This window comes from Nematolebias whitei, chromosome 15 (genome assembly GCF_014905685.2).
Source record: "Nematolebias whitei isolate Nwh7 chromosome 15, NemWhi1, whole genome shotgun sequence".
Taxonomy (NCBI): Eukaryota; Metazoa; Chordata; class Actinopteri; order Cyprinodontiformes; family Rivulidae; genus Nematolebias; species Nematolebias whitei.
This window is the reverse complement of record NC_056512.1, coordinates 31,881,608-31,900,275: the sequence shown is the minus strand read 5'-3', so window position 1 is coordinate 31,900,275 and position 18,668 is coordinate 31,881,608. Positions and strand designations below refer to the sequence as shown.

General features: G+C 38.6%; 2 protein-coding genes across 2 annotated transcripts in view; both read right to left on the bottom strand.

Moving 5' to 3' along the window:
- The window catches only part of LOC119421163, a 77,512-nt gene that overhangs the window by 46,321 nt on the left and 12,523 nt on the right, over positions 1–18,668 (bottom strand). The window lies entirely within an intron of this gene.
- Positions 185–11,093, bottom strand: ccnf (cyclin F). The gene is made up of 17 exons (XM_037688991.1): positions 11,081–11,093; positions 9,805–9,959; positions 9,601–9,707; positions 9,005–9,072; positions 8,659–8,855; positions 8,107–8,160; positions 7,674–7,778; positions 7,420–7,497; positions 6,896–7,047; positions 5,583–5,747; positions 5,301–5,424; positions 5,013–5,193; positions 4,826–4,913; positions 2,456–2,555; positions 2,204–2,340; positions 923–1,101; positions 185–630 (listed from the first exon to the last, which is right to left on the bottom strand). The coding sequence occupies exons 1-17, from the start codon at positions 11,091–11,093 to the stop codon at positions 185–187; spliced, it is 2,349 nt and encodes a 782-aa protein (XP_037544919.1).

The window sequence follows — 18,668 nt, the reverse complement described above, 5'->3', positions numbered from 1 at the left end:
AAGTTTCTAAGTTATCTCTATTCATGTCTGTTTTTTTCCTTGCTAGTCTTTAAACTCAGAGTCGTTTGATCAACAAGTTCAGAATCACAGGTGAAAGGAACATGGACAACAGACAAAAAGTGCTGCAGGTTTTAAACTGAGCGCTTGGTTTTAAAAAGTTTGTGATCATTGGAAAAATCCGTTCCTACAGGCTCAGAAACCCTGCACTGGCAGAGATCTCTTCTTCCAAATCCTCTTCTTCTCTTTCCACCTCACCTCCACTGTGTGCTGCTATGTTCTTCCTTTTCACTTGTTTGGTGGAGATGCCCCTGGGCCTCTGCATGGGCACCAAGAGGCGGAAACCTGGCTGAGCGTTAGCAGAGACCGCACGCAGGGAGGTGGTAAAAGTCTTGAATGTGCAAGGCGTGAAGTTGGACGATGAGCATGTAGACGAGGGGCTAACGCTCTGGACGGACGAGTATCCTGAACTACAAAGGTCTGCAGATGAGGAGAGGGGTTGTTGGAGATCTTTGTTCACCTCGTCTTGTGCTTCACAGAAGCTGTTGTCTTCGTCGCTGGACAGAGCTCTGCAGTGTTCTCCTCCAATGTCTGCATCAGTCAGCGGGTGCAGTTTGATGGATACCACTGAAGCTATTAATAAAAAAGTTAAAAGAAATTAAACACACACACACACAAAATAAATAAATAAATAAAATTTGTTATTGCTCCACATTTACTCTCATTATACCAGTCTATAAAGACAGACAATATAAGTACTGCGTCATTTGTAGTCACATTATGTCCCACTGAAAGAGGAGCTCATGCATTATTCTCCTACTTTCCATCTAGATTAGGTCATTTATATGCATTACCTATAAGACTTCTAATAATCTCACGGGAATAAATGTCCCCAGCCCATTCCTATTCATCTTCTTATGCTTACAATCATTATCTTTCTCCCCCTCGCTCTCTTCCTCGTGGTCCCCCTCATAACCGGAGCTGGAGGAGTCCAGACTCCAGTCCAGGATGTCTCCCAGCAGCATCTCCTCCTGATTGGACAGCTCTGCTGTGGGTGTGGTCACCAAGCTGTCCCTGTGGGCCTGCGGGCTGTCGTCACGCCTCCTTGGGAGAAAGAGAGGTGGACAGGCAGAGGGTTATAGTGAGTCACAGGAGGTTCTCACAGATGGTACCCAGAAAAACACCTTCTGGACAAAACTGTTCACAAGTCTGTTAGTCACGGCACACGGGAGATGAGAATTGCTAAATGAGCAAGAAAAGCGTCAGGGTCAATGGTCACTTGACTGTTTAATTGTATAAAATTATTTTTATGTCCTGTTGAATAAGCAGCATTGTCCATTGCGGGGGGAAGGGGGGGGGGGGGGGGGGATATAAATCAAATCAAAGGGAGTTAAATCTGTGCTATTTTGGGTTTAGGATTCTTTCTCTGGCCCTATTATGTATTGTAGCTTGAACAGTTCCTGTCTCTGGTCTTCTGATGCAGTCAATTGAGTTATCTGAAGTCATCTGACTGTTCATGCATGCAACAATCAGAAAAGAACATCTCCACTGCCACAGCACATTTCGAACAACTTTTTAACAAATTATGTCACCCACGTTGCAGCAACACAAAAACAAACCAAATATAACATCACTAGAAAGGCACCACTTTTACACACACACACACATAACCATCCATTATCTTTACCCGCTTCTTCTTTTTTGGGTCACTGGTGCCCATGTCCAGCCATCACTGTGCGAGGTGGGGGACACCCTGGACAGGTCTCTAATCCATCACAGGGACACATAGAGATAAACGAGACAAACAACCATTCACTCTCTCACCTAGGGACAATTTAGAGTTACTAATCAGCCTAACATGCATGTTTTTGGTCTGTGGGAGGAAACCGGAGTACCCGGAGAAAACCCACGCATGCACAGAGAGAACGTGCAAACTCCACCCAGAAAGACCCCCAGATCGGGATTTGAACCAGGACAATCTGCTCGCTGAGAGGCAGCAGCTCTACCAACTGCGCCACCGTGCTGCATACACATATACCAAATAAAAAAAATACCATGTCTTGTTTTGTTTTTATTGCCCTCAAAGTAAAATAAAATGTCACTTTGTGCCAATAGAAAGCAGACTGTTATGGTTCATGCAGTAGAAAATGTCTTGACACGTTTTAAAAGAAAATAAAGGTGATCTGTGTGTTGGTAGCTGGCTCACCTCTTGTTGGTGCTTGATGGGGAGGCCAGGAAGGTGTGGATGTCTGCTGGTTGACCACCACTGGGACTGGGAGGCTCCATCTGAGGTTCGACTTCAGGAATTTCTAAGATCTGACAGAGCTCTTTAAATTCCATCACCTTGAGGCGGAGAAATGAAACCAGTGGCAATTTAGATTCAGGGAAAACAACAACAGACGTAGAAAAACAAACTAGTGAACTTTAACTTATTTTTATAAATACAAAGTGCCAGTACCTTTTCCTTGCTGATTTGCTGGTACATCTCATCTTCAAAGCGTTGCTTAACACCAGTCAGAGACATGTGTCTGTAGTCTTTGGGAATATCTTGACTGAAACTGAAGACGAGGAGACAGAAAAACAAAGGAAAAAACAAAACAAATGAGTTGGATCCACTTTAGCTGCTGCAACCCTGTCATCAACTCTTAGACAAATCTTGTTATGTGTCCATTTGAGGATTAGTTTTTGATACAACCTATCAAAGTGACTCACTCTGAGGCACGTTTCTGTGACACACATCGAGGAAGGCTCCTGTCTTTATGACTGCAGATCTATGTTTTATGCTACCTTTATGATAAAAGATGCCTATTTGTTATTTGTATAAGCAAACGATTTTGAAGCATCCTGTTACTAATCAATATGGGAATGCTGACAAGTCTGACACATAACCGATCAATAGCTGTTTTCTAATTATATAAAGAAACGCGGTGCACGTTTTACAGTCATGTCTGAGTCATGGTATACCGTAGTTACAACAGTAGAACATGGACAGCAGTATTTCTGAGTTATTGTTTATGGCTTTGTTGATATAGATATTTGTGTTTCCACTGCAGAGCTGCTGTTTGACTGTGAGCAACCATTAAAGACACAAATAAATAACAACACTAATCAGGGTGGCATGATCTTATAAGTTTAGTTGATGAATTTGAACCATAGGCATTGAAACTGAACATCAGTGTTCAGCTGAAGATAAAGATGTCAATAAAATACAGCGATCAATAGTTGTGAACTCTACGAAATGTTGGAAACTATAAAACATGTTTGTTAGCTCTACAGAACAAGTGAATGAACACAAATGTGATCACTAGGCCTGTCGCAATAAACAATAAACAATAAATCAAGTAATGGCATGATAAATGAAAATTATCAACATCATTTTCATTTATCAGCTTTATTGTTTTCTTCATCTCTCTTTCTACTGAAGACACTGGATGACAAAAGGCTCAACTCCAGTGCTTTTCACTGACCCCTCCCTTTCTCTTTTCTTTTTAAAATCCATTTTAACCATCCAAAATCGTGTTTTTGAATCATTCAAAGAAGCTAAGCTATGAGCTAAGCTAACAGGCTAACCTTGGGGAAAAAAAACCTTCGTCTTGTCGAAGCTCCAAAATTCACGGTTGAAACCTGAGCCTTTGTGTAAAAAGTTGTTTTTCTCTGCAAAAAGAAGCTGAGAACTTGTTTTTGATTGTTTTAAATTAAAAGCGTTGTGTGACAAATTTTATGCAAAAGAGCTCAAACCACACCAAGCATCCGCCATTTTGAGAACGAAAAACAGGAAGTAGAGACAGCCCATGTCACATCAAGGGGCCTCCTTCCCATTTTTCTTAAAGAGAAACGATGCTCGCTCCCTCACTATTCATCCTTTGGTTCAAACAGTCTTATACTGACATCTAGTAGTCAAAAAAGGTACTACACTCAAAACAAATTAAACATTTCTTCTTAAATTTGACAATAATTACTAATTATTGTCAAATTTCAAACTACATTATCGTTTGTCGCAATAATTTCTGAGATGATTAATCATCTAGCAAAAATTGTTATCGTGACAGGCCTAGTGATCACAATATGAGTTATTGTTTTGTCTAATCTCAAAATAAATTTGAACCAAGTTCGAAGGCAATAGTTTTTTTTAAGCATTAGATCTGCATTAAGGTTTAACAAAAAGCCAATGTCCTCGCCAAATAAAACTTTCTTTGAAGATCATAAACACCAGAAACTGGCCTCATAACATTTTTTTTCATTCAACCTTTATTTATACAGGTTAATCCCGTTGAGCGTCAAGGACTCTTTTACAAGAGAGACCTGATTTCAACAAAGAATGATAACAATGGATAATCATAAAAAGCGGCATCCATATATATATTTTTTTTAAACAAATTAAAATAAGATGGCAAAAATAACTAGATCATAAGGTGAATGTAGAAAACTAAAAACAGGAACATGTCTGCATGAACATTAACATACGTGAAAAGTTGGCAAACACAAATAATCGATGTTGAAACAAAAGTATATGTGCATATTTGTGTAATTCAATAGTTTGTTTTGTTTTCTCCTATGTTTTTCATGTAAGCAATTTATGAAACTACCTTTAAAATTATATTCTCTTTACAGGGTCATCAGATTATTTGATATGGCCAGAGTGGTTAATGATTGAAAGCAAATTTTGATCCAAGGGGACTTAACTGCAAAAATTATTTCCTGTAAGTTGGAAAACAATTTTTCAAAATGCAGCTAAAGGTCTGTTAAGTTCAAATTTTATGAATAATAAAGTCCACTCAAAAAGCAACTGCTTGGCTACCAGTCCAAACATTTATAAAGATGAACTTACCACTTGACATAAAGCAGAACAGAAAGCGGAACCAGGTCCTGCTTGGAGAAGCCTGTGTAGTCACATAACAAGGTGGGCCAGACGGGACCTGCAGACATAACTCAGGATGAGTATAAACTTACACAAAAACACAAATCGTAAATTCTAAAAGGCTTTTTCTTAGTGTTATGTGTGCATCAGTGAGCACCATAGTGATGCAGCGCCCGTGTAAGGAGAAGTGCAGCGCAGGTCAGTTTGGCAGGAGGCGGCGTGGAGAGAGCGGAGTAGAGCAGCGACAGCTCACAGATGTAGCTGAACAGGTGAGTGGATCTCCTCTCCATGGGGAGCAGAGAGAGCAGCACCTCCCCATAATCTGGCAGAGTGGGGCTCTGGAGCAGGGTGCAAGGGAAAAAAGTTGATTAATCTTCTAATTAAACTAGTAGATCTTTCAATGTGATCTTGATATTGTACAGTCTTTGTAAATATGCTTACTAACCCTGATCTTTCCCTCCAGCACAGAAACAACCTCTCCCATCATTCGAACCAAGTCCTCATATTTGTATGTGTTGTCTGTGAGCCAAACGGCTTCACGAATGGTCAGGATTTCTTTACTGATGTACCTGAAAAAATAAAAATAAAAATCAGATTAGTCTGAAAATCTTAAAACTATAAGGTTCTGTCCATGATTTTAGAACATGTCATACTATAAAAGTTATACTATATAAACAGTAAAGAAAAAAAAGAAACACTGAAGATCCTGACTTGCAAGCATCCTCACCGTGTACAAACCACCATACAGGCAATTCCCAGTAACTGCAGACGAGCCTTGGGGACAGAGCGCAGGGCCAAGTAGCGATCCACACAACCTACGGTCACATGTAGTGTCAGACTGGAGAAGTCCTTCATGGTGGTCACCTCCACAAGCCAGTCAACCAGGATGTACCTGGAACAACAATGTGGGGAAAAATATGTTGCATGTCATTGTTAAACAAGAATTTTTGGCTTTACAATAAGGAAAACACAATTGTATAAATTGAAGGCATTAATAGAAACATTTCATGCAACACATCCTGATATTACCACAAATATCACGTTTCTTTTATCATATCATCCTAGGTCATTTTCTAATTATGCCTGTGTGTTTTACATGTTATGCTGCAAGTGTTGTTTATTTCTGTTATGTTGCACTGTGGGTCTGCGTCTTTGAGTTGTTGCAGCTACTTTTAATGCTCCATATTTTAAATAGCTCCTTAGGTATAAATAAAGTGAATAGAATTCCCTGGGTGTGAGTGTGAATGGTTGTCTGTCTCGTTTGTCTCTGTGATGGACTTGTGACCTGTCCAGGGTGTCCCCTGCCTCGAGCAGTGATTGCTGGATACGGGCACCAGCAACCCAAAAAGGAAGAACTGGGTAAAGATAATGGATGGATGAATTGAATTAAAATGATGGTAAACGTTCCTAATTAATGTTATGTTTTTGGTAAAAGTGCCACCATTCATTGTTAAAGAACTCTTAAATAGCTACTGCAACAAAATTAATTTGTAATTAATTTACTTATTTTTCTTGTACTGGAGATGAAATGCTGAAATTAGCTGGTATAGTTTTAGATATCTCCCCCAGTCTAATTTTATTATGAAACTTTTACATCAATCTGTTGTCGTTGGTTTGTATTTATGTTAATGTTTTCTTCCTTGAAGGAGAAATGCAGTAAAGCTACAAGAACTATTGTTGATGTGACAACTGGGAAATTAAAATTTCCAACCTTCAGGTGTTAAAAATGAAAAAGGAAAATTATAGTTAGATAATACAAAATGAGATTGACTATTTTCTAATTAAATTTAACACATAATCTAAACTCAAAGTGTGATGGCAAATTCGAACAAATGCTATAATTAGATTTGATTAAGCTTAGATGGACATAAAACAGAGTGACTAGGTTGATTTTTTAAATGAGTTTTGGAACTGAACGCAGTCTTTTAAAAATATTTACTCTCACTATTTTTAATGTTCTCTTTAATGCTATTTAAACCAGAGTCATGAACAGGCTCATTGTTTCAGAAACATCATGGTGGAATTTCTGTTCTGGTGTACCTCATGGTGTCTTTGATGCCTCTATTGAGGATGCCCTGAGCACAGCGTTGCTCCAGATTTGTAGTATTGAAAACCTGGGCCACGATGTCAGAACAGGCTTTGGACTCCAAACCCAGTGGATTCCCACTGCTGCACACTTTCGCCAAAGACAACTGGGGAAAAAAGGCCAAAAGATAAATAAATCAATGACAATATGGTTGAGTACTGCACTCATTTTTGCTGTGTTTGGTGATTTTGCAATCTCGATGAGTCACATTATTATGATACATTATGAAAAAGAAAAAAAAAATGATGTTGGCAACTGTCAAGCCCTTTTGACACAGCGTGATATTGCTTCAGAGAGAACTAAAAGGAGGAGTGGGAAAAGATAAATGAAAGAAAGGCACAAGAGAGGAAAAGCTGTCAAAAGGAACATCACAAAGCTTTTATCACAAAGCCGAGGGAGAATAAAACAAAGAAAGCTGACAGGAGGGGAAAAAAAGAGAACTATTTGAATAGATCAATTTAATTTGTTAATCACACACCTGTGCCTCCCAGCATCCTTTGCCCGCATAGTCTCTGAGAGTCCGCACACACTGCAGGTACCTGCCAGGGTCTGCGATCTGAAATTCAAAACACACATTTCATGTTTTCCTTTGTTTTTAAATATGGAAAGAAAAAAATCCAACTACAATCAAACATTTCTTGATTTGTTTGCTCGATTCTGTAACATGTTTCAAACAGGGGTTCTGTTATTTAGGTGGTGGTTCCACAAAGGGACGTAAAGGCTGTAACTTACAGCAGCTTTGCGGCTGTGCTCCCACAGCAGATAGGAACTGAGCAGACAGCCGGCCTGTGACGACTCCTCCAGCAAAGATACGGCATCTGAGCGTTTTTCTTCCTCCTAAAAACAGGCAGCAGATCTTTTGACACATCTCTAAAAGTGTTGAGCGTTTTGTTCCTACGCTTGTGAGACGGCAGTAAAAGAAGTCTGACAAACACTTTTTCAGCTAATTAATAATGCTCCTGATGTGTCAAACAAAACCCACAAATGCTTTTAGCAACTGACTGAAACTAAGATAACGGTGAAGAAAAGGAAAAACACGTATTTAACTGGGATTGTTAATTATTTGTCTAACAACCAGTATGGCAGCAGCACAAAGATTTACATTTTAATGAGTGATAGAAACTTAACAAACCCCACCCAGAAAGTCAGATTCAGTCTCACTCACTTCAAAGAGCAGCAACACTCTGGCCAGGCAGTGCAACAACGGGCCCCTCTTCTCCTGCAGAGAAAAAGAAAACATTTGGGATCTAAACACTGGAAATAATTTAAATCATGCAAGTCTCCTGAAATATAGCTAAATTACCAGTGCTGTAAATGATACGCATTGTTTAAGTCCCCTGCAATTATTGAAGATTCATCGCAATTCAACATGACTACAACAGCTAATTGAAATTATTAAACACAGAAAAGGTTGGAATTTAGTCAGTTTTAAAGATATTAAGCTAAAATTCAGTGTGGTTGTAGCTGAGAGTCACACACGACAGATTCTGAGTGATATCACATCTTGCAAGATCTCACCCTTTCGCATTAGATCATGCATCATTTACAAGGTCTGCCCAAATGGCAATAACTCCATTTTGTTGTAGCAATTGATAATTTTAGTGGTGGAATAGTTGGTGGGCAATATCTGTTCCTTCAAGGAATTCTGGGCTTTTAATATTAAGCTTTCCCAAGAAGGAGGCACATTTTTCCTGATCTGGCAGCAGCAAAAACCTACCATGTTGTTATCACACTCAGCCTTGAGGCGATCGAACACCACGGCCTTGCAGCAGCTGCCAGTGGGCGACCACGGCGGACGGATGAACACCCAAGTGAAGGGATCGGCTCTGGGAGAGCGTAGGCTCTCCGCCAAACTGAAGAAGTGGGAGGCTTTTCGACCGCATACATCCGCTCGCCCCTCATCACTCAGCAACGCTAGAGGAAAGAAAGATGGCGACAGTGAAGTGTTGTAATCATTTCATTTCAAGATGGTTTAGTCTTTGACATTAAACTGACATTCGTTCAGCAGGAGTGAAAGCAGATATTTACTGTACGTGAAACGGAGCAAAAATAACTGAACTTACGTCCTTCATTGTATAAATAAGCAATTCCAAGTTTCACAGCAGCTTCAAAGTTTCCTTTTTCTGCAGCTCTGAAATGAAGCAAACATTTTACATTAAAAAACGTTGAGCTAAAGTAAAGACCTAGCATTCCTTGAAGGAATGCACAATGCCTGCTTCCTTTCATACCACAGTTTTAGACTAAGAACATTTAATGTTGAGAAATAACAAAGTTGTACCAGTTTGTCAAAATTTAAAGTGATGTTTTAAAAATCACTTAAACTATGTGTTGTGAATGCCTCACAGCTACTACATCACCAAATTTTAGTTCAATATCTGCTAAAATGATTGAGTTAAAGCCATTTTTGTGTTGGATGCAATGGATTAACTGGGGCGGCCATTTTGAATTGGATTTACTCTAAAGGTTAATCAGATCTCACAAAATGAGTAGCACTAGGAGTATATATTGTAAATGACAGTTAGCTTCAAATGCACCACATTTTAGCACAATGTCTGTAAAACTGACACACACACACAAAAGCATTATTGTCCGTCTTCGCCTTTCAGTGGCAAGCGGTAAAAGTGTGCATATCAAACTGATTTGACAGAATGAACTGTACCTTTCAAATAGCCATAAGGTGTTGGGAGATGGCCACCTGTCTCTGAAACTGACCCTGGCCCACACACTGGAGTGTGTGTCCACAATGTCCCGCAGCTGGGAATGAACCTAAAAGAGAAGCCAAACAGATTACCAGGTGTCCATGAGATGAAAAACCCTGCAATAATCCAACGCATATATGTTACAGGTTTGTTTTTTGACTCACCGCTCTGACAGACAGCAGGTCCTCAGCAGAGAGACACTGGAGGACACACAGAACTATTTCCTCAGGTAGGGAAAGCAAGGTCAGGGCTGGAGAACGTTTACGGACCCGCTTCCGTGCTGGAACCAAGTAGCATTTTGAACAACGGCAGTGGACAACTGAAAATAAATCAATTCCAACATATTCAACAACTTTTTTTTTTTACAAACAGCTTTAAATTCAGAACAAACGTGCCAAATACTTTAAAATGTGCACACACAAAAACCACTTAACACCTAAGTGCAAACCTGGCAAACTAATTCACACAGAGACTTCAAACATATATTTGTACTTCATTTAAAACTTGTGACCACTGGGGTCACTACATTAGTAGGATTTGGAAATAGAGTCAAAAAACTGTTTAAAATATATAAAGGCATACTCATACTTGACAATCTTTTGTTTACATGTTCTACTTAAGTTTTACTACTTGTCAGGGAGAAACCATTCACTTGCCTACTGACTAAATGTGTGAATTTTACAGTTCCTTATAAAAACATTTTAGATTGAGTTTCTCATAGGTATAAAATATTAACAACAGACATTTAATCATAAAGTACAATGTACCTGAAACTATCACTGAATATTAGAGCAAATGATCAGTCATATGGTTAAAATATTAAGTGAATGAAGGTTCAGATCAACACACAACAATTATTCCTGCATTACTGAGTAAGGGCAGAAATAATAATGTAATAGTATGAGCAGGCAATAAAGATGTTTTTTGTGAATTAGTACTTTAGTCTAAACATTTCTACTAAGGCAACCTACTCAAAATAACTGGTTAAATGTGAAAATGTTTTGAAATAGTGGCCCTGTTATTACTTTATTATAATTAAATAAGAAAACCCTGGACATTTTTGTTGCATTAGAGCGAAGCTAACAGAGTGTACCGAGCATTAGTGAGCGCCCAAATTTCCCTCCTGTGGTTCAATCAAAGCGTTAACCTGTGGCTTGGTTCCATTAGTTTGCACTGAAGATATTAGTTGACAATTACCACAAACAATATCGTCATAATTTTAGAATTAGCCGAATGTTATCCTGTTTAATATTGACAAACTTGAGCGAGCGTTGCTTCAAGTTCATTCACTAGTACATCCAGCTAACGTTTCAGATGTCAGATTTAGCAAGCAGAGAATCAGCGTCAACAATGATTAAATACGGGGTTTCAAAGTTGTTTTATATTAAGTTTATACATACGATGCTGGTAAGGACGTTGGGTTTTAGAAAAGTTACTTACCGCCTGCTTTCATTGCAAGTAGTGATCTTTCCTTGCGCACGACGCCTGTATAGCTGTAACCGATAAGCAGTTTCAACGTAGAGACAAGCTAATAGTAAAATAAGCTAAATTAGCAAAAGTTTTGACAACAGAACAAATTATAGAGTGTTATAATTTATGTTGGAGCTGACTAGTAACTACTATACAAGTTGACTGAATTCAAATTCAAGCACGAGTCCTGACATGGGACCGCCCCAAAGTTACTCAAGGACCGCCCGCGCCCATGGTTTAAACTCCGTGTTGAATTTCATTTGTGAAAAGCGATGACGCCTATCTACGCCATTGCGATCATTTGATTGGTCAGTGTGAATAACAAGGTCACTGATTGGACAAACGATACAAACCGTAAAATATCGGAAGCTCATTGGAGGACGTAATGCCATTTCGAAGTACGCGCTTCACAGTGCGCGTATATGATTGGTTGACCTGATTACGAATGCGCCTGCCTCTTAGCAAAGGACTGTGGGAAATGTAGTTGGCCATTAACATTGTGTTTAAAGGTACCTAATTTAAAGGGGTATGCACGCAATAATTCATTGGGTGTACCAGGGGTCTGCAACCTGCGGCACATGCGGCTCTTTCAAGCTTTGACCAAAACTGACATAAAACTGAATTGTACTGGTTATACAAACAATAAAAAAGGATTAGTTCAGACAGTTTTCCCGTCATTTCTTTTGCAAATATGTGAACACTGGAGTAAAACATGCTTAAACTTTATGCTTTATTTTTTTTATATGAAGAACTGTCTTCATAGTTTTGTTGTTGTTGTTTTTTTAATTAAAAAGGTAAAAACTGATTTTGCCTTCACCCCCCAGATGGCTGCCACAGTTAACTGAAATTAGAAAGCAGAAAAAAAAATGGATTCAACTTAAGCAGTTTTACAGATAATGAGCTAAAATTTGTTGTGGTAGTAGCTGAGTTTTACCCCGAACACATACTCAGAATCATAAGTTCGTAAGGACAAATGGGCAATGCAACACCAAAAGGTAAAAAAAAAAAAAACATAATGAAGCATCTAAATCACTGTCCAGTCAACAAGAGGGTCTGCTATACGTGGAAACCTCTGTGACCCCACCTGCTTTCATTTGAGCATCCAAATTAAGCCCTTTACTGTAATGCATTCTCTTTAGGTTGTGGTAGGAAGAGCTCCACGTGTGTGCTTTCACATACATGTCACACAGATTACCACAGTTTACTAAAACTTTGTGAAGTTAGCTGTCACATCAATAAGGTGAGCAAAGCCATGGTGTAATAGATGTACATTTTCAACTTTGGATCCACATCAAATCAAGATTGCCACTGCAGCTAATCAACATTAACCAATACAAAAATGGTTGTAACTTTACAGGTACTGAGCTAACATTTTATGTGTTTGTAGCCAAATGCCAACACAACCATGAGATCTAACCATAGCATGAGATTGTGCAAATCATTGTGCAAGGTTTGATTAAAACAGTTATACCTCAACCAGGTCTCATCATAGTTTGATATTAGCTTGAAACTCTGGCGTGAAAGATGATGGGCGATATGCATTCCTTCAAGAAATGCTAGGTCTTTAACATTTTTGTTTTATTAGAGACTTTAAAGTAAAAAATAAAAAAAATCAGCTACATGCTTAAGAATGTACTTTCAGAATTATGTGATTTGTTGTTCAAGAAGAGTAAAAAAAAAATGCCTCTTAGTAGTTGTTCCGTTTATTTTTTCTTAGTGTACAGTAGAAATAACAAAATGTGACTGCATCCATGTCTTCAGATTACATAAAAAATGATTGTATGACCAAGTAGTAGTGTGAATGAATAAATTGATTGATTTGGCCTTTGAGGCAGTGTTAAGAGGAAATAACATAATTAGGATCTTATTGGCCATAAATTAAGTGCTCTCTCAACTGAATAGTGTCCCTCTTGATTGCTAGTCTTTTGAAGGCGGTCACAAAGAAGCCAGATTAATCTGTTGTCTCTTTCAAGCTCATTATTGATTTGCACATCACCTGCTCATTTGATCTCATCGCACAAACAAGGAATTATCTTTACCACTCACTGTAAGGATAACTGGAGATAAGACATGTTTAAACAGCATTTGATGCAATTCCTAAAAGCACATTTTGTTATTGAGTACTTTGCATGAGTGATGGTGATCAAAACCAATTAGTTTCTTTTGTTTTCCTGTTCACTTTCAGGGAAATTAAGGTCTTGCTCTGGTTAACACTAAAGGTCCAGAGTGATCAAATTATCTTGTAGCTGAGTGACCTCAGTCAGGGCAAGGAAGGGCTCTACATCCACATCTAGACACAGTTTCCATAGAAACTCCAACCCATCTCCACCACATTCTCAGTAAAAGCAATTAGAGAGAACATTTAACCCAAATAATTAAAGAAATCACACCACACATAGTGTGAGGTCTATAATATATTTCCTCTAAGTATACACTATTATACTTTTACACAAAAATGCGTCATTCCTTGAGGAGGTAAATCTGATCTGACGGAAAATAACGACTGCATGTGTAAGAAATGGCCTAAAGGAGAAAAGCATCCACTAAAGAGTCAAGGATTTCCACCTTAATAAAGCAACACTTCCTATTCATTTTCCTCCAGATATAATCCAAGATTTTTCAAATTTAGTTTGTGAGACAGTATTACTCAGTTATTACTTCTCTTGTTGCATCTAATGCCTATTAATCACATTTGTGACACCGAGCTAGCATTTTAATATTATTTTTCCCCTGATTTGATTCAAATGTCTCACCCAGCACACCTTAAAGGTAGTCGCTGCAACGTCTAGAACACCAGTCCAAACAAACAGACAAGACAAATAAATAAATCACACATTAAGAAAAAAAAACGTACTTTTTTCATTTCAATAATGTTAATGTTAAATATTTGTGAGCAAAAATGGCGAATTTTGCTAACAAAATGGTCAATTTACTGCACTTATATAGCACTTTTCTATCATATCAAGATACTCAAAGTGCTTTACAACACAATCTGTGCCCTCATTTTCCTATTCATACAGCACTCTACTACATCTGTACAAAGAATAATCAGTGCTTTATCACATTCATACACCGATGGGACAAACATCTGACGCAACGAGTTCATTGTCTTGCCCAGGGACACTTCAGCATTTGACTGCTGGTGGAATTGAACCCCGACTTTTGCAATGGAGGACGACTGCTCTAATCACTCAGCCACAGCCGTCCTCCAAGAATTTCAAAGTGTGACAATGAGTCCAGTTTATGCTCAGATTTGTTGAGAAAAGAAAGGGTAGGTTGAAACAGTAAACCGGTCTAGAAGTTTTACCAAAACCACGTTTGAATGCTGAGCTCTCTTTCAGGGGCTCCACTGCTCTTTCTTAAGCCCCAATATTTATTGACAGTAGTTTTACTTGTTCTCTTTGTTTTTCCATGTTTAACGGATTCAATCATCTAAATGTCTTATCTGAGGTGCAACACTTTTCCAATTCTGCCACTCGTTTACCAACAGACTCCAGCCAGTTAAATGCAGATCAGTTACATAGCTGACTTCCTCGTGGTTCATTCTTCGTTTGCATTGAGTGCATACCCGCATTTCATGATATCTGGAAAACAATTTGAGTTAACTTTTTCAAAATGCAGCATTTGATATACTTCAGGATAACTTTTTATGTTTACTGTAATACCAGTTTGCAGTGAGCTTTAATCTCTGTCTACATCTGTTGCTAAAATAATTGTATCAGAGACAGAATTAAAATGTAACTCTGTCCTTCCACCAAAGTATCAGCTGCAGCTCGTTGCAGGCAGTGACTAATTAGTAACAGATTTGCCTTTTGCACATGCTGCTGATTGGACATTTGATTTAAACATAAATAAAACCATCAGGCATTGGGTGGCTTGAATCCAGATTTCATAATGCCACGTTGCGCTGCCTGTTGCATCTTTAAACCAGAGTCAGTTTTGTGTAACAAAAGTTTGATAAAAGCCAAATAGTTCTGAATGTCTGGGTCTGAAGCCAAGTCCATGGAGAAGGAGAGGCGGATGAGTTGCTCCCATCTGGTTTCCTGTGATCTGTGCTGACCCGTTGCAGTCCAAATGACCACTTCCACCCCATCTGCACTTTACTCATGCAGGCCCCTCCACCCTGTAGCCAGATCTAAACTCAGTTCCCTCCACACCATTTTCCCACATTACATCAGTAAATATTAAGTTAGAAATTTCAAATGGACTCATGTTGAAGAAAGGAGAGGTATAACTCTTACCTTTGTGTTGGTGAGAAACATGTAGAGTTTCTCAATAAGGGTTTACCAGTAGAGGGAGTCATTTATTATGGTTGACAGTCTGTTCTAAAGAAGATTGTTTAAAAAGTTGCATAACTCTGATTCAGCTGATTGGGCATGGCAGGTAGTAGCAGACTGAGCCCCAAAACATATTATGAGCAACAACAGATAACACAAGAACTGTGTTGTTGCCCGTTAGCAACATATATCACTGGACAGATTTAAATGGATAATTTAGAAATTAATAATTGGTAGGTCATCTGTAAATGATTAACTTTTGGAGTCAATCCAATTCAGGACGGCTGCCACAATTAAATGGCATTAGCCGACACAACTATAGCTATAACTTTGTCAAATTCACAGAAATTAAGCTAAACTTTTATGTGACAGTAACTGAAAATCATTCCCAACACACAATTAAAAAGCTAACACGTCTAATCATATCGCATGAGCTCAAGCATAACTTTTTATTTTTTTTAAACATTTGACCAAAATGCCAGAACCAGTTCTCCATGTAAGATAGTCTTCGCATAAAACTCTGGCATGAAATGTGGCGGGTGATACACATTCCTTCGATGTTCATTTTCAATTATTTTAGAACCAGTCGAGCGATGTTTGCAGCACTGTTAGACCAGAGTTCCCTCACACACACACAAACATACACACACCAGACTTTTCTGAAGTTTCTAAAAAATAAACCAGTTCAATAAGTGTTTTCTTTAAAGAAAAAAATCTTAAACATTTATTTATTACTGTACATAAGTAAAGAGTTAAAATTTACATATAGAAATATACAAAAAAAAAAAAAAAAAACAGTTATTGGTACAGTTACTGCACCAGATATTAGAGGGCACAAAAACCAACACACTTTGTGTTACTGGAGTGACAAACAGCAAAGTCAGACAGTGTAGCTGTCTTACAATAGAGGGACATGAGTCCCTGCAGCAGAGAGAGGTAGGTTTTCTCTTTACAACTTCAAAAGGCAGGAGGGAAATCACTTCACATCTCTAACTAATCACATCTAGACACCATCCATTAGCATACTGGCACAATAGAGCTTGATCATTTGTAAGTAACTATGCAGGCAACGCAGTCGGTGTGTAGTATACATGTGCACTGATACACAAGCCAAGGCAAAAAAATAAGACCATGTACCTCACTGGATATTTCTGTGTTAGCACTGTTTTTCTTTAATCAAACTATCCATCTCCAGTCCTACTGTTTTTCCCTCTAATTGAATAACTAACAAAAATAACAGCAATAAAAGGCAAGGGGTTATTCTAATTCACATATTTTCAGTCTATTGTCTCAACACAGAACACTTGATAACGTTCCTAAAATACAATGGATGGGCATTACTGAGAATGCTTCAGTTGTGTAAACGAAATATGCTGAAACGCCTTCTATCCATACTCCACACCGAAGTGGACAAATGTGATGGAAGCTCACACGCCCGCACACAGCAGAGCCAGACGGCCTGCTCGCTTATAATCAAATGTAATGCAATTTCAGGGCTTCTCTCTCTCAACTTGGTGTTTGGAGGACACCACCGCTCTAAGCGAAAAAGGAAAAGTGAGACTAAACTAATAACAGGAGAATTTCCTTTGACGTAAACCGTGGAAGAAATTAGAAGATGTGGTTTAGAGTAAGTTTCTATATCTGCCTGTTTGGTCGGTGAATAAAGGTTTGGAAAATACCAACTTTCACACCTTTTCAGCTGAAATTTTCAGCACCCTGCAGTAACGCAACATTTTTCTTGTTAAATAGTGTTCTTTACAGCACATCTGATCAGAATAACAACATGGAAGTAACTCTATGCTCCTTTATAAATGAATATAAGAAAGAAATCACTTCCAAGACGCCTCGTCTTCCATTTCTTGCCCGTGTTGAAACGAACACGCTCAAGTTGAGCTGAAAGACACGAGAAAAGACTGAAGGTACAGGCAAACAAAAGCAGATTCATAAGCTGTACTTCTGAGATAGTCTTTGGCTTTTACTGCTATCCCTGCATGTATAGACACGTTTTCCTCAGCAAGCATCACTGACCTCCTGGCCTGGATCAATACAACACTGATTAATAAAAGTTCTTAAGGATCCAGGGGTGTTAGCCGAGCCATTCGTGTGGAGATGAACAGCGTGAAATCTGTTCACTTTTTGTGCATTGCTCTTGTTCCTTCTACAATTTTCAGATCATATTACATTTATATAGAAGTACTTAAGACACAAACAAAACGACATTGTGTATCTCATCCTATGAGATCCCACACTGACAGAAAGCTCCTATTCACATATAGGAGCAGCTACATTCATTCTTTGAAAATAAAGTAAAAGGAACCCCCCCATAGAGTCCTTAAGAGCATGAACTCTTTAAGAGTACAGCTTTGTATCAATATTTTCATCTTATGCCTTCCTCTGTAGGAGAAAAGACATTGTTCAATGAAAAATACAATCTGAATTTCTGCAGATTAAGGGGATTTCTATTTAACCCTTTTATTACGAGCGTGTCACCAACGACACATTTGTATATAATAATAATACACTATTTTAATAGACAGCTAATTATAAATAACTGCTAGATATTTGAAAGTTCCAATTATTCTTAATAAATGAGCAAGCTATTGACTCGCTGGACATTTAATGGTCGTTTTACAGTAAAAATAAGCAAATACATCCAGGTGGAAATTTTGAGGCTAAGGTGATAAAGGGTTAAAGATATGTCTAAACGGTCAAAAGGTTTCAAACAACTTTTGAGCTATATCCCACTGAACAACGGAGTGTGACTGAGTCAGATAGTGAAGGTGCAGTATGAAATGGATGGGACCAGTGTGGGAAACACTGGGTCAACAGAAAAAAAGAGCAGGTTCAGAAGAAAAACATGGGAATGTGACAAAGCTTTTTTCCATGAGTGCTTGCTCAAGACACTGAGCGGGAGTGGCCACGGAGAAGCAGGATCAGTCGAAATGCCCCTGTAGGTTCATGTCCCCCAAACCGAGTCAGTGTCCTTTAATAGGGCCCCCCTTTCATAGACACAAGTGTAAATGCTCATGAGCTGACAAGAAGGCAGCCAGTCAATCAGAACGTTTTTGCCTTGTGATGTAGAGATGAAGATACAAAAAAAAAACTTCATCTGCTGCCATTTTTAAATGTTTTCTTTTCTTGGCATGTGCAAATCTTTAGTTTCTCTGCATTTCAGTTTCACTTGCAACCCCAACACGTCCCCTGCTCCTGCCATGCTCATCGTCCATCCACGCAGACGCCAGTAAGATCCTGCTGGACTCAAGTTCCATCTCCTGTTGCAG

Coding starts and splice junctions, on each gene's coding strand:
- ccnf (XM_037688991.1), bottom strand. Junction 8,856..9,004: donor TTATTTATACAATGAAGGAC/GTAAGTTCAGTT, acceptor TCTTTCCTCTAG/CGTTGCTGAGTGATGAGGGG. Junction 2,341..2,455: donor AGCAAATCAGCAAGGAAAAG/GTACTGGCACTT, acceptor CTCCGCCTCAAG/GTGATGGAATTTAAAGAGCT.